General features: G+C 34.7%; 5 protein-coding genes and 1 non-coding gene across 15 annotated transcripts; 3 read left to right on the forward strand and 3 right to left on the reverse strand.

Annotated features, from left to right (window-relative positions):
* The first annotated feature begins 516 nt into the window (after positions 1 to 516).
* Positions 517 to 2,875, forward strand: LOC103857252 ((+)-neomenthol dehydrogenase). The gene is made up of 5 exons (XM_009134428.3): positions 517 to 1,279; positions 1,447 to 1,705; positions 1,897 to 2,091; positions 2,183 to 2,703; positions 2,754 to 2,875. Exons 1-4 carry the CDS (start codon positions 1,197 to 1,199, stop codon positions 2,576 to 2,578), a joined length of 933 nt encoding a protein of 310 aa, XP_009132676.1. The 5' UTR covers positions 517 to 1,196; the 3' UTR covers positions 2,579 to 2,703; positions 2,754 to 2,875.
* Positions 2,876 to 3,107: 232 nt separating this feature from the next.
* On the forward strand, positions 3,108 to 4,972 carry LOC103857254 (chromophore lyase CRL, chloroplastic). 10 transcript variants are annotated; one of them, XM_033288811.1, is made up of 9 exons: positions 3,203 to 3,581; positions 3,669 to 3,718; positions 3,796 to 3,856; positions 3,932 to 3,967; positions 4,036 to 4,091; positions 4,174 to 4,261; positions 4,331 to 4,435; positions 4,525 to 4,617; positions 4,723 to 4,972. In XM_033288811.1, exons 1-9 carry the CDS (start codon positions 3,402 to 3,404, stop codon positions 4,864 to 4,866), a joined length of 813 nt encoding a protein of 270 aa, XP_033144702.1. In that variant the 5' UTR covers positions 3,203 to 3,401; the 3' UTR covers positions 4,867 to 4,972. The 10 variants fall into 10 exon arrangements, with proteins under 10 accessions (XP_033144699.1, XP_033144695.1, XP_033144697.1 ...); XM_009134430.3 differs by having other exon boundaries at positions 3,222 to 3,581; positions 4,036 to 4,086; positions 4,169 to 4,261; XM_033288808.1 differs by having other exon boundaries at positions 3,108 to 3,718.
* On the reverse strand, positions 4,907 to 5,935 carry LOC103857253. Its single transcript, XM_009134429.3, has 4 exons — positions 5,586 to 5,935; positions 5,434 to 5,492; positions 5,222 to 5,339; positions 4,907 to 5,134 (listed from the first exon to the last, which is right to left on the reverse strand). The coding sequence occupies exons 1-4, from the start codon at positions 5,801 to 5,803 to the stop codon at positions 5,056 to 5,058; spliced, it is 474 nt and encodes a 157-aa protein (XP_009132677.1). The 5' UTR covers positions 5,804 to 5,935; the 3' UTR covers positions 4,907 to 5,055.
* Positions 5,936 to 6,038: 103 nt separating this feature from the next.
* Positions 6,039 to 6,122, forward strand: TRNAY-GUA. Its single transcript is given in 2 exon segments — positions 6,039 to 6,075; positions 6,087 to 6,122. It is a non-coding gene; the product is annotated as a tRNA-Tyr (tRNA).
* Positions 6,123 to 6,541: 419 nt separating this feature from the next.
* On the reverse strand, positions 6,542 to 11,000 carry LOC103857256. The gene is made up of 9 exons (XM_009134432.3): positions 10,725 to 11,000; positions 9,215 to 9,459; positions 8,726 to 9,146; positions 8,354 to 8,510; positions 8,220 to 8,264; positions 7,686 to 7,851; positions 7,218 to 7,585; positions 6,953 to 7,135; positions 6,542 to 6,868 (listed from the first exon to the last, which is right to left on the reverse strand). Exons 2-9 carry the CDS (start codon positions 9,374 to 9,376, stop codon positions 6,733 to 6,735), a joined length of 1,638 nt encoding a protein of 545 aa, XP_009132680.1. The 5' UTR covers positions 9,377 to 9,459; positions 10,725 to 11,000; the 3' UTR covers positions 6,542 to 6,732.
* Positions 11,001 to 11,251: 251 nt separating this feature from the next.
* On the reverse strand, positions 11,252 to 13,283 carry LOC103857678 (protein MHF1 homolog). Its single transcript, XM_033288812.1, has 4 exons — positions 12,482 to 13,283; positions 12,191 to 12,262; positions 11,737 to 11,817; positions 11,252 to 11,648 (listed from the first exon to the last, which is right to left on the reverse strand). The coding sequence occupies exons 1-4, from the start codon at positions 12,588 to 12,590 to the stop codon at positions 11,491 to 11,493; spliced, it is 420 nt and encodes a 139-aa protein (XP_033144703.1). The 5' UTR covers positions 12,591 to 13,283; the 3' UTR covers positions 11,252 to 11,490.
* Positions 13,284 to 13,316: the final 33 nt, after the last annotated feature.

Genomic DNA, 13,316 nt, shown 5'->3' on the forward strand with positions numbered 1-13,316 from the left:
ACATCTATCTGAAAAATTTATAATAAAATAAATAAGAAGTAAATATATTGTATAAGAAATAGAAATATTAGATTAAACATCTATCATAATATAAAAATTTGATATAAAAGCAAAACAATTAGAATAAGTAAATATACAATATAAGAAAAAATAAATAATAAGCAAATATACAATATTAGAATAGGTAAATATTCAATATAAAAAACAAACAATAAGTAAATATACAATTAAGAAATGAATATAAATAAATTAACCATCTCTCTGAAAATATGTAGTAAATAAATAATAAGTAAATATAAAATATAAGAAATAAAAATATTATATTAAACATCTATCGTAATATTATAATAATTAAATATACAATACAAGAAAAACTAAACAATAAGTAAATATATAATAAAAGAAATATAAATATTACATTATATATCTAACATAATATTATCATTTGATATAAAAGAAAAAAATGGAATAATTAAATATACAATAAAAAAATAAACAATAAGTAAATATACAATATTAAAAATGGAAAAACTAAATTAAACATCTATCTGAAAATGTATAATAAAATAAATAATAAGTAATATAGAATATAGAATATGAAAAATAAAAATATTACAGTAAATATCTATCATAATATTAAAATAATAATAAACAATAAGTAAATATACAATACAAAAAACAGAAAAACTACATTAAACATCTATCTGAAAATGTGTATTAAAATAAAGTGTGCTATGTTTATGTGCCAATGTGAAATCTATATTTTTATACAATGTGCAACTGTAGGTGACTTTGATTTGAAAAAAAAAATGGGATTAAAATAGTAATCTATTTTGATATGTTGATAATCATTATAGTTTTATGATCAGAATTTTTGGAATAGTAAAAATGATTGACAGGAGGTAGTACTAGTATATATGAAAATCAGAGATTGAACCAAAATGCACAACTGAATCACTCCAGGCTAATTCTACTCCCATTAAAAAAAAAAGACTTGGATCTAAAAATAGATTCACTATGAATTCGAAAATGAGAGGCCACACAAAACTCACGCAAATAGTGGAGAGATTGACCTTTGATCCACAAAAAGGATGAGAAGAATCTGCCAGAGGGAGATGAAAAAGTTTGGTCATGCATATTCAGATTGAAGAAAAAAGAAAGAGTCGTAAAACAGAGATAAAAGAAAGAAGACAGAAATGGTTGGAAGCAAGGAGAAACGAGACAAGAGACTCCAACAAGTCTCTCTCCTTCGTACTATTCCTTACTCCGATCACCAGAGGTATCTTCTTTTTAAGATGACTTTGTCGTTTTTGTCTTGTTTTTTTGGTGAACCATTTTATGTTTTGATCTTTAATCAGAAGTTATGATTATATTATGTCATTTAGGAGATTCATTAGATATTTTTGTTTTTTTTCTTGAATATGCTGAAATAAAAATTGTTGTTAGGTGGTGGACCTCTGAAACTGTGGCGGTGGTAACAGGTGCGAATAGAGGGATAGGATTTGAGATGGTGAAACAATTGGCTGGACATGGCTTAACTGTTATTCTAACATCTAGAGACGAGAATGTAGGCGTCGAAGCCGCTAAAGTGTTGCAAGAAGGTGGGTTCAACGTTGATTTCCACCGCCTTGACATCTTGGACACTTCCTCAATTCAGGACTTCTGCCAATGGATTAAGGAAAAATATGGATTCATTGATGTTTTAGTAAGTTTGATCCCATTATAACATTTTCTTTCACTTTGGTTATCTAAAAATCAGGTCTGAAATTCAACAAGATTTTTTAAAAATCAGTGCATTCAAAAAATCGTTTTTAGCACTGTTTAAACAATCTGCTAAATGGCGTTCGATTTCTTGAACATTGATTAAAAACTTGATGATGTGCTTTTTTTTTTAAGATAAACAATGCAGGTGTAAACTACAATGTTGGAACACATAACTCCGTAGAGTACTCTCATATGGTTATATCTACAAACTACAATGGGACAAAAAACATAATCAAAGCCATGATTCCATTGATGAGACAAGCTTCTCCAGGTGCTCGTATTGTCAACGTCACCTCGAGGCTTGGTAGATTAAAAGGCCGCCACAGTGTACATAATAATATTTAACTCTTTCGTTTTTTTCCTCTTCTAACGTTATGTTAGCAACAACAAATTATTATGATTTATTCTTCTTGAATAGAAACTCGAGAACGAAGCGGTGAGAGCGAAGCTTATGGATGTGGACTCTCTGACAGAGGAGATCATTGACGAAACAGTCTCTGAGTTTCTGAACCAAGTGGAAGAAGGAACGTGGGAATCTGGAGGTTGGCCACATTCTTTCACAGACTATTCCGTCTCGAAAATGGCGGTGAACGCATACACTCGAGTACTAGCCAAAGAACTATCTGAGAGACCAGAAGGAGAGAAGATATATGCAAACTGCTTTTGTCCCGGTTGGGTGAAAACCGCAATGACCGGTTATGCGGGGAATATCTCAGCAGAGGATGGAGCTGACACTGGAGTCTGGCTTGCATTGCTTCCTGATCAAGCTATCACTGGAAAGTTCTTCGCTGAGAGACGTGAGATCAGTTTCTAATGAGAAAAATTGGATGGGACTTGCTTCTTGTTTTCTTACTCGTTTTTTAAAGTTAGTTTATAGTTAATTGTGGAAGATATAAGAATTGATACTTGATATGAATAAAAGTTTTACCCCTTAACATCGTTAGTTTTCTGCATTTATGATATTTTTTCGTTTTGTATATGTTCTTTAGTGTTTTCACCCATTGTTTTCTTTGATTTATAAAGAATAATAATACTTAAAGATCTATGTTTCAAGAATTCATTCTGTAACTTATAAATCTTGGGATAATAATTATTTTTTGCTTAGAAGAACCAATACGAAATAAGACCATTGCAATTAATTTTCATATCAACTCTTGTATCTTAATGCACAATCAAATTCTTTCTTTAAAAACATGAAAATTAGTTTCATCATATTTTGACATAAACCTAATTGGATTGTTGGAAAGACAAAGAGTTGTTGAAATGAAGAAATTAATTATCCCTCAAACTTTTATTAGTATGAGGTTTTCTTTTCTTTTTATATAAACTTTTTTAGTTTATATATGTTCATTGTGATATTATAAAGACTTTTCTTTGATTTCCGAAGAATGAAAAAATATATTAAGCTCATGATATGTTCACTATCCTTTTGTACTTTCTATAAATCTTAGGCTGCATTTATTTTTGAAAAATAAACAAACGAACAGTCCCTTGACCAATTAACGAACTGCCTCTTCTCTGCAGTTTACCCGTGGCAATCAATCTCACCACTGGTTCCATCGTAATCGACACATCCTCCTCTTCTCTGCAGTTTTTTTTCTGATCGGCAAAATTGAACAAAATCGATAAAGGTGTTCATGTGTACCGGGTCGGGTTCGGATCCGGAACCAAGCTCCAACGGGTGGAGCCGAGCTCGTGGCGTCGTGGTTAAGACACTGGTCCTGATCGGAGGCGCTATTCTCCTCAAGCGTCTAACTAAATCCACCACTCGTAGGGATCACGCACGCGTCGTCTCTCGTTCTCTCACCGGAGAGAAGGTTTTAAAATTTCTCAATCCCCAATGCCTTCTTACTACACTTAAACGTTTCTTCCCTGATTCTTCTAAACTCTTGATGGTTTTGAAGTTCACGAGGGAGCAAGCTTCAAGGGATCCTGAGAATTACTTCAACATAAGGTTCTCGTTATTTAATGTTTTTATCTCTAAAGTTTGTGTTGTGGAATGAATCTGAGTTTGAATTAGCTTTTTGGCAGAATGATGAGCTGTCCAGCTGCTGAGATGGTTGATGGTTCACAAGTCTTGTATCTCGAACAGGTACTTGAAAGTAACACTACATTGATTGATCCATGTATGTTCACTTGTGTCATGTATGATTGTGTTCTTCTTCAGGCGTTTTGGAGGACTCCTCAGAAACCCTTTCGTCAAGTAAGCAGTCTTGTTTTGATTCCCGTTTGAACTAAAGCTAAAGTCTTTATTCGTTGTTACGGTTCCAGAGATTATATATGGTCAAGCCGTGTCCTAAAGAGCTGAAATGTGATGTTGAGGTGAGGTTATGAGCTGTTGTGAATCTTTTCTTATGTATTACAATACAGTATTAAAGTATATAAGCAATGTTTGATGCACCAGGTAAGTTCATATGCGATTAGAGACGCTGAGGAGTACAGAAATTTCTGTGACCGCCCTAAGGACCAACGCCCACTTCCTGAAGAAGTCATCGGTGTAAGTCTTTTAAGGGTTTTTGAGTCAGTAGAGATCGCTGGTTATAACAATGTTATCTAAAACTAATAGGACATTGGAGAGCATTTGACAACTATACACCTCAGTTGTTGTGGCCGTGGGAGACGTTGCTTGTACGAAGGCTCAACTTCACCCGGTGGATTTCCAAATTCATGGGTACTGCTCTTATTAGCAAAAGCCACTATCTCTAGCTTTTTAAACTCTTCCTGTTCTTCCTCGCTTGAAGTTTTGTTCTCCGATTGCAGAATGGGGCTAGCTATTGTACCTCAGATCTTGCAGTTTTGAAAAACAATGAGATACACCTCTGGGATCGTTGCTTTGATGAGAATCAAAACCAGGTTCATCCCATCTTTCTCACTCTTATCGAATTGCTGCTATTACTAAGAAATGAAATCTCATAAAGCTTACATAATAAGTGGGACTTTGGCATTGGGACATTGCAGGTTTGGGGACCAAAACAAGGTCCATACGAGTTCAAGCCAGCGACATACTCAAGCATCAATGAGAGCCTGTCTTCTTTGAACATACTTTATCAATCTTCAATCGATAGACCAATACAAGGATCACTCATCTTGCAAGACTTGTAGCCATTCTTTTACCAACCCCCTTTGTTCACACTTGTCTTGTATTTCATTTCCAACAACATTGAATACCGTTTTTGTACATATATAGAAATCTCAACATTTTACTTCATTTATAATGTCTAACAACAACTCAGAGAAGACATGTTAATACAAAACGAAACAAGAATGTAGCTAGCCTCTTGATGCAGCAGTTCATGCGGTACTGTTGACATAGAAGTAAAGAGCTGCTAAAGCTAGAACCCCAACAGCAATTGCTATAGGCAAAGCCTTCCTGCGTGAGATTACCATAAGATACAAAAAAATGATATGAATGAGAGTGGCAATAGATGTTAAAAAAAGAAGAGTGTTTTTGTCTTACCCAACGGCTTCGTCACGTTGGAGCTCAGCTTTTCTAGCCTTTCTCACATCCTTGTCGTTGACGTTCTTGCTCACATCAGGCATGTACGGTCTGAACCGCCGTTTAGGAGCAGCACACACTGCAAAACAGCCAACATTATAACACCGTTCAAAACCAAAAACAGTTCCTATAAAGAAAAAAAAACTGGTCAACATTCTAAGTAGTCAACATACCTGGACAGAAGTAATTATCAGGCAACTTATCGAATGGAGTTCTGTCATTGTATATATACCTGTGAATCAATAGAAAGAGATGATGATGATGATGATAAATGAACTTTTATATGTTAGAGAGAGAGAGAGGAAAGAGAGGGACTGAAAGAGACCCGCAATCACGGCAGATATAGGCTTGCTTGGAGGAGACACGCATGGAGAATCTTGGAGCAGAGGATGGTGACGAAGATTTCGAAAGAGACTTCTTCTTCTTGTCGCCGAGTATCCTCAACGAGTAATACGGCAAGAAAGACGATCTCTGGAGGTTTGAAGTCACTGGAGTCGGTTTGCCGGCGTAAAGCGTCGCCGGAGGAACGTACATCGTCGCCATTGAGAGAAGTAAGTGTGGTTGGTGGGATCAGTGGAGACGAGAGAAGATAAACGTGATGATGAGAGGAAGAGTATAGAAAGAGCGAGAGGATGTGGAAGAGTGTGTGCTCCTCACAAGCCCATTTCTCATTAGCCACGTCACAAAGTTTAGTAAAGTTTTTGTTTTTAAGCTTTGCTACGTAATAATAGAGGACAATATAGTTTATATAATAAACGAGACACAACATTACAACAATCCGACCTTAGCTCAGTTGGTAGAGCGGAAGACTGTAGTAGTTGCTGTAATCTTTAGGTCGCTGGTTCGATTCCGGCAGGTCGGATTTTTTATTTTATTTTGTATGCTCATGACAAAATAGTTTATTACTTGTTACTCTCTTACTAATAATCTTTACAAGAACACAACCCATCTTCAAATCAAACCTATGAAACCTTATCGAATCCCACATTGTAATCACTGATTTGATCCAGCTGTGGAAATCACTAAAACATCCTTATATTCCTACCCAAACTGTACTCTCTCTTTACCATAAGACTCTCAATGATTAGTTTTGTGTTAGTGACACCAGGAGACAATGAGAAGAACCAAATAAGAAGCCGGCCGACCTTAAAGATCTTACCATGTCCTTGAAGAACACATTTTGGGATTTGGTGGAGCTTTGCATGATTCCAAGAACTTGTTTCAACATCAGAAAATAAAAATAATTGTGAAATCACAACTACTAGAGGCAGAGCACATCAGTAAGGTTAAATAATCATTTATAAAACTGAAATTAATAGGAAGATCAAGACAAGCTTTCAATTCAGTTCCCCATGTAAATGATGTTGATGCCTATAAATAAGAATTGGTTTGTAAATCTATTTGAATTTGGGAATGATGACTAAGCCAACCAACATTAAGCTTTACTAATCCTGAACCTCAGCTCAGAGTGGTCAAGAGATCTTGTGCAGACCAATGTTGAGATCAGAAGATATGGAGATAAGAAGTGGCTGAGAGTAATGCCATTCCGCTTTAAACACTCTCTTCTGATGAGCTTTTATTGACTGCGTCGGTTTACGAGCATTGTACCTAAACCACACAATCCAAGCAGAGACAACAACACTCTTAAAATCACAATCCAATACTAAATTCATTTAATGCTGAAAGAGTTACCTGATGTCAAAAACATGGATAACCGGGTCAGCTGAACCAGAGGTGATGTATAAACCATCAGGAGACCAAGACTGGTTTATCAAAGCTGACTGTGATTCACTACTGTCTTGCTTCCAACCAAACGAATGAAGCTCCGTTCTCCTTAATCTGATATCAAACAATCTAAGCTGTTTCTCCGGTTCCCTGTCAAAGATTCTTACATTAGTAAACTCACAATTTTTTTAAAAAAATTATTATTTTTTTAAATAAAGTTTCTTCTTCTTACCCGGATTGAACCATAAACAGATTGAAGTCACAAGGGTTGGAGAGGACGCTCATGCATTTATACTCTATCTGATGCTTGTAGTCTGCTCTACCAACTTGAACATCAAACCCGTATATCCTCTTGTCTGCTCCAACCGACAAAACGACGTTCTTGTTCCTCATCCCATCAACTCCCATTACAGCAGCTGAATGCAGATTCCTGTGTAGAGTTTTCGACTTCCATTTGTTTTCTTCATCATCATCACTCTCGTTCCATAGAACAACGGCGTGATCACTCCCTCCCGTTGCAAAGCATGTGTTTTCCCACGGCATGAACTTTATGTTGTTGATTATCCCTTTCACGTGTGGTTTATTCTCCAGGAAAGTTACCTTTTAACAACACAAAAAAACAAAATACTTAAGTTTTAGTGACTTTCCACAAAAAAAAAAAAAATACTATTTTGTGTGTGTGTGTGTTGGTGTTTGTTACCCCGCGGGTCTTGTTCAAATTTAGGATGGATATCTGAGAATCACCATCGTCTGCAGTGTATACAGAGAAAAGGGTGTGCCCGGATGGGTGCCAGGCCATATCTTCTCCCCATCTTCTTTGTTTTTGAGATAAACAGTCTGTTGTACTAAGCAATGATGCAGCCAATCTGCAAAGAGATCACAAGGGTGTATTAACTACATGGAGAGACAATATTTTCTATATGGTAGTTAGGCTCTCAATCTTGTTTTACATTGGTTCTTCCTGATTTTAAATGGAACCATGAAACTTGAATCTATAATGCATTAGCACATATGATTTATTTGTTATGTTCTGTTTACTAAAGTAAACTAATCCTTCTAGATGGTATACTAACAATATATACAACAAAAAGATACTCAACCATTAACAACCTAAAGCAAGTAGCTACAAGGCATCACTTTTATCAAGCACCACAAGCTTCCTCACTCCTAAGTTAGTCCCAAACTAATATCAACAGAGAAAGATAATGACTAAAGTGGTGGGGAAAAAACGAACCTTCCAGGTTGCAGTTGCCATAAACTGACCATGCCATCCAGCGAACTTTATGATACATAAGGAAAAGATATCAGAGATTCAGAGTCCAGAGTCTTATTTCAAATACAATAATAGCAGACTAATGGGTCTTGTACCTTGTTGCAAACAGCTGCTCATTTACAGGGCAGAGAATCAAGCTTCTTAACTTCCTCTTGTGCTGACTGGAGATTTGGTTGCTAGAATTACACTTGATTGTAGTTGGTGAAGAGTTTCTAGCTATAAACCGAATCACCTCTTTATGCTCCTTTTGCTCTGCCATAAAGGGACACAAATATTCAGACCAGATTTTTTTTTTTTTTTTTTGAGACAAACCCCATACTCCCCAGACCCGAATAATATTAGTTTCGTGCCAACAGTCACTCGAACCAGAGACTTCTAACACAATTGTCAGTTGAGCTAACGATCCTGGTCCGACAAGAAGTTTAACATAGCAAAAAAGACGAACATGGAATGTTAAAAGAACTTACCGAACTTCCTTTTCGTCCCTCTATCCCGATCTCTGCTAGCTTTAAGATTAGGACTGTCACGAGAAGATGTTTGTTTCACAACAACAGTTTTGGACTTGGAGTTGGAGATACTGTCACGAGAAGATGTTTCAGGCTTTTGCTTCACAGCAACAGGAGTGTTGGTCTTGGACTTGGAGATACTACTACTATTACTTGTAGGAACAGAGGGTTTAAGAATCTTGCTAGGTGATGGAGATGGATAGTCTTTCCTAGAAGGAGTAAAGTTTTTTGTAGATTCATCATCATTAACATTTCTCAAAGTCTTTAATGGGTTCTCTTTCTTTGCACTACTAACAGATGGAACTGAAACTCCATCATCATGACCACGAAGGTTAGCTAGCTTAGCTTTTGAATCTCTCAAGCTTCTTTCTGCTTCAATAAGCTGAGAAATCCCCCAAAAATCAATTCAATCATTCCCAGAGAGGAAAGTTAAAAGGGAAGTAGACAAACCTTGGCTTGGTAGTTAGATATGTGATGCTTGAGACGCTCTGTCTCAGCTGAACGGTGCTCTACTAAAGCGACAAGGGCTTGTTCCTGCTCTTCTCTGCTACCGACATTATTATCTTCTTCTTCTTCTTGTCTTTTCGATATGGGTTTCCGAAGCTCGCTCATTTCTAATTCTTAAGCTTAAAACGACAAAAGGGGATCTGATCGTTCGTTTCTCTTGTCTGGTTTTCAACAAGATACAGGCTTCCCTTTCATTGGTAGCAATAGAAACAGAATTTTAGTTTTAAATTAAAAAAGAGTAAATAATGAAATATGCTATTTTTAGACTGGATGGTAAATACTTTCATGGAAATATCTCTTCCAATTAATGTCAAAATAATAGTATCTCTTAGCATTAATTTTATTCTTACCTAGGACATATTTCATCTTTGCAATATATTTCTAATTGGTTTTGTTTGATTTTTAATTAATTTGTAATTAACTCAGGTTTTCTAATTTAAGTTTTGTTTTCTGATTAAGTTTTCAACTAAAATCGGATCTAATTGTTTTCTGAATGTTTTAGTGACAAAACTCATCAAAAAAATTAAGGGAAAATCGGTAATATAGGACAAAATGAAAATATGTATGTTCCTTTATACATTAGCATTAATGGGCCAATGTTAGGCATAATTATTTTCATAATAACGAAAATAATTATGAAAAATATATATGTATATCAGAAATATGAAAAAAAAAATACTTTATCATGAAAATATTTTATATCTTTTAATATACAAAACTTTAATTCCAAAAAAAAATTGGATATGTTGATCAAAATTTGTTAGAATGTATGTTATAATATTTTTATAAGGATAAAATCGCCGTTCTAAGTTTTATAAAAGTTATAATTTGTATTGTAAACTTTTCTCTATGATCTATCTAAATATATAATACGTCTGCATCATTTCTAACCAAATGTCTTTGTTATTTATAAAATAATATATATTTATATAGATCATTGAAAATATATATATTGTAGGTTTTTTATTACACTGTAGAAAAATCTAAAGTAAGTCAACTTGTGTTATAGCTTTTACTCTATTATATATCGTAGAAAAAAACAACGAGTTTTTATATGTATGCTATATTCTAAACATGGTAATTTATATTCTAACCTTTTGTCTATCATGATCAATCTTTTTTAGAATATGTATTTTAACCTTTTTGTCGTCTATGGCTTTTTTTACAATATGTATTATATATTTTCGTATACTTTATGTTTTATCTGAGAAAATATAGAAAGCAAATCCTAACTAATTTTATACAAATTTATCTTGTTTTGTCTTTGAGTTATATTGAATCACGTTGAATTATAATTATATATTTCGATTGAACGATTTTTTTCTTTTCTTCTTTTTCTATATTTCCTTTTTCAACAAAATCAAATGTTTATATCTATGTAACATGTTGTGCTTGGAGACAGAATGTGAATAACGAGTAGAGATTATAAGGAATAACGAGGGAGATTATTCACCTTAGAATCGAGTACTACGTTAGAGCGGAGAGAACACCTGAGAAAGCGTCGGTGAGAACGCCGATGAGATCGCAAGAGATATTGCCGGAGAATCACCTTAGTCTAAGTTTTCCGTAAGTAGACAGATTGTAAAGAGGCGGAATAATCGAGATAGACGAAGATTCTTAGGTTTTTTGATCTTTTTAATGAAAATTAGATATGGAAATATTATTAATTTAGGGATAGTAAAATTATGCTATTTATTAATTATAGGGTTAATTTTGTATTTATAAAAGCAAAGATACATTGAGATAAAAGCAATGGACTCAAATGATATGGGAACAAATCATTTTTCAATATGGCCCAATTAACCAATTTTTCTTATTTTAAATCAGAAGAAAACTGTTGACTAGTATTTTGATGTTTTTAAACAACTTACAAATAAATATCTGTCACCTTCCATCAATAGTATATGTCACCTTCCATATATAATTCTATTTATTTTGGATAGAAAAGTTAATGGGTCATAATTGATGAGTTTTTATCACTAAAGACACTAAAGACGTTGTAAAATGCAGAAAATAGAAAATATATTCACAAGAGATATATGCATAGATTCTCTAAATATACGTAGCCTACTAATACAGTATTACATTAAGGATTTAAAAGTAAGAAAGTTAATGAAAAAGTCTTGTATAAAATTGCAGAAAAACTTCCAGGAGTCCAGGACATTTAAGAGCTTCTTCACCAAGCTTTGTATCTAAGATGTTATTGTAGGAGTGAAGATTTAGAGATCGGTGGTGCGAACAGGAGCATTGCTACTACTGGCTTTGTCATCTTTCTTGGTAGACACTTTCTTGCGTTTCCTCTCAGATTGTGGCTCCTTTGCCTTTAGCTCATTGCACAATGACCTCAAAGACGCAGCTAAGTTATCGTTTCTGTGCGCTGAAAACTCCAGAAAATAAAACATATAGGAGACTCATAACAAACACGAAGAACATTTGTGAGAGTGAAAGGGAGAAACAGTTAGTACCGGAGAGAACAACATCGTCCATATTGACAACTTTGCGTCCAGCATGATGAGCAAAGAGTTCAAGGTCCTTTGCAACATTCTCTGTTGTTCAATAAAAAAAAAAGCAAAAAACTTTAAGACTAAAAACTGTTCTATAGACTCAGAAAATACGATTCCTTTTCCTCAAATCCTATACAATGAGTTTTTTTTTTTTTTTTGAATTGAATATATACAGTGAGTTTTAGCAAACAAGCAACCACCACACACCATGCTTAAGGAAAATCTCACTATCTAGGCCACAGATATTTTGAACAAGATTCGTTTTATTTGGCGTTTCTATTAGCTAATCTACTTCCTAGGAAGAGAACCCTTCTTCAACACTGCTCAATTCCACAAGCAATGACCAATCTGTATTCCCTTGAAGCTATCATTAAAGATTTGAAATGAAAGCTTTTTAAATTAAGAGGGACCAAACCTGCATATTTGAAGGCTAGATCAGCCACGCATGCTACAACAGGTCCTGCTATCTCCATCCCACTTTTCTTTGCTGCTCCAAAAAAAAAACTAAAATTGATTCATCAAAAAACTCTACAGGGAGATCAAAAACCCCCAAATCTAATTCGAGATCCAAGTAATCGATTCAAACATTTTAGGTAATGATTATCGGACGAAGGAAATGGGAAACATCGACACGAATCAACACATATGGTGAAATCAAAATTGAAATTTGGAGAATCGATTGAAATGAGAGGAGAGAGAATCTAACCCTCGGATTCGGCGATAGAGATAGCGGAGAGTCTGAATCGGTCTCTGATGAGATCGTCCATGGAGTCTTCTTCAACCATTAGGTCTTCCTGGACATCGCTTACGTCCATGGCGTTAGCAAAATGAGCTTTAGGTTTTCGCCTGCGTCCTTCCGATAACAAAGGGGGGAGATTTTTACGCGGGAATACAAGACTCAAAGCGCAGCGTTTTAATCTGACACGAATACAAGATAGTATAAAACGGAGTGTTTTGTTTTGTTTTATTTTGACAAAGGCTGACTCCCCTGACACTGACAGGATATAAAGCGCAGCGTTTTAATCTGAATAGAGCCATGGGAATAGAGTATATAGCCCGGAGTGTTTAAATTGGGTTGCTATTAAATTAAAAGACCAAAGAACATACAGCCCACTGTTTTTTGGCAGAGTATAAATGGGTGACCCAACAAGAGATTACTTACACAGTAAGAGCCCATAATAATGTTTAAGGGATTTGATTCTTCCTTTCCTACCAATCATGAAGTATTTGAGTGCTCACCTTGCCTCTCTCTAACTTTATCTTAAAACTGAGTATAGGTTTTTATTTATGTTGGACAAAAAAAAAGGTTTTTATTTGATATTTTTATTTTTATTACACATGTGTGTCAGTCATTATTGGTCTAAATACTGAAAGATATTTCCATATATAAAATGAGGTTGGATATAATCCATGTCGCGCCCCTCGACTTCTAGGAAAATGAGTGGACGAACGAACAAAAGTGGTAACGTCTACATAAATAGAAAAGGAATAATCAAAAAGTTGATGTCGTACACGCAAGCTCTAACATAAACGTAATTGAC

Source organism: Brassica rapa, chromosome A03, assembly GCF_000309985.2.
Source record: "Brassica rapa cultivar Chiifu-401-42 chromosome A03, CAAS_Brap_v3.01, whole genome shotgun sequence".
Lineage (NCBI taxonomy): Eukaryota > Viridiplantae > Streptophyta > Magnoliopsida > Brassicales > Brassicaceae > Brassica > Brassica rapa.

What these genes read in the sequence shown, in the direction of transcription:
- LOC103857252 (XM_009134428.3), top strand. Translation starts at nt 1,197, where the DNA reads ATGGTTGGAAGCAAGGAGAAACGAGACAAGAGACTCCAACAAGTCTCT. An exon ending in CCTTACTCCGATCACCAGAG is followed by an intron (nt 1,280 to 1,446) that starts GTATCTTCTTTT and finishes AATTGTTGTTAG; the next exon opens with GTGGTGGACCTCTGAAACTG. An exon ending in GATTAAAAGGCCGCCACAGT is followed by an intron (nt 2,092 to 2,182) that starts GTACATAATAAT and finishes CTTCTTGAATAG; the next exon opens with AAACTCGAGAACGAAGCGGT.
- LOC103857254 (XM_033288804.1), top strand. Translation starts at nt 3,402, where the DNA reads ATGTGTACCGGGTCGGGTTCGGATCCGGAACCAAGCTCCAACGGGTGG. An exon ending in GAGAATTACTTCAACATAAG is followed by an intron (nt 3,719 to 3,795) that starts GTTCTCGTTATT and finishes GCTTTTTGGCAG; the next exon opens with AATGATGAGCTGTCCAGCTG. An exon ending in GTGGATTTCCAAATTCATGG is followed by an intron (nt 4,436 to 4,524) that starts GTACTGCTCTTA and finishes CTCCGATTGCAG; the next exon opens with AATGGGGCTAGCTATTGTAC.
- LOC103857253 (XM_009134429.3), bottom strand. Translation starts at nt 5,803, where the DNA reads ATGGCGACGATGTACGTTCCTCCGGCGACGCTTTACGCCGGCAAACCG. An exon ending in TATATCTGCCGTGATTGCGG is followed by an intron (nt 5,493 to 5,585) that starts GTCTCTTTCAGT and finishes ATTGATTCACAG; the next exon opens with GTATATATACAATGACAGAA. An exon ending in TGATAATTACTTCTGTCCAG is followed by an intron (nt 5,340 to 5,433) that starts GTATGTTGACTA and finishes GCTGTTTTGCAG; the next exon opens with TGTGTGCTGCTCCTAAACGG.
- LOC103857256 (XM_009134432.3), bottom strand. Translation starts at nt 9,376, where the DNA reads ATGAGCGAGCTTCGGAAACCCATATCGAAAAGACAAGAAGAAGAAGAA. An exon ending in TATCTAACTACCAAGCCAAG is followed by an intron (nt 9,147 to 9,214) that starts GTTTGTCTACTT and finishes GGGATTTCTCAG; the next exon opens with CTTATTGAAGCAGAAAGAAG. An exon ending in ATCCATGTTTTTGACATCAG is followed by an intron (nt 6,869 to 6,952) that starts GTAACTCTTTCA and finishes TGTGTGGTTTAG; the next exon opens with GTACAATGCTCGTAAACCGA.
- LOC103857678 (XM_033288812.1), bottom strand. Translation starts at nt 12,590, where the DNA reads ATGGACGTAAGCGATGTCCAGGAAGACCTAATGGTTGAAGAAGACTCC. An exon ending in CTCTATCGCCGAATCCGAGG is followed by an intron (nt 12,263 to 12,481) that starts GTTAGATTCTCT and finishes TTTTTGGAGCAG; the next exon opens with CAAAGAAAAGTGGGATGGAG. An exon ending in GGACGATGTTGTTCTCTCCG is followed by an intron (nt 11,649 to 11,736) that starts GTACTAACTGTT and finishes TGGAGTTTTCAG; the next exon opens with CGCACAGAAACGATAACTTA.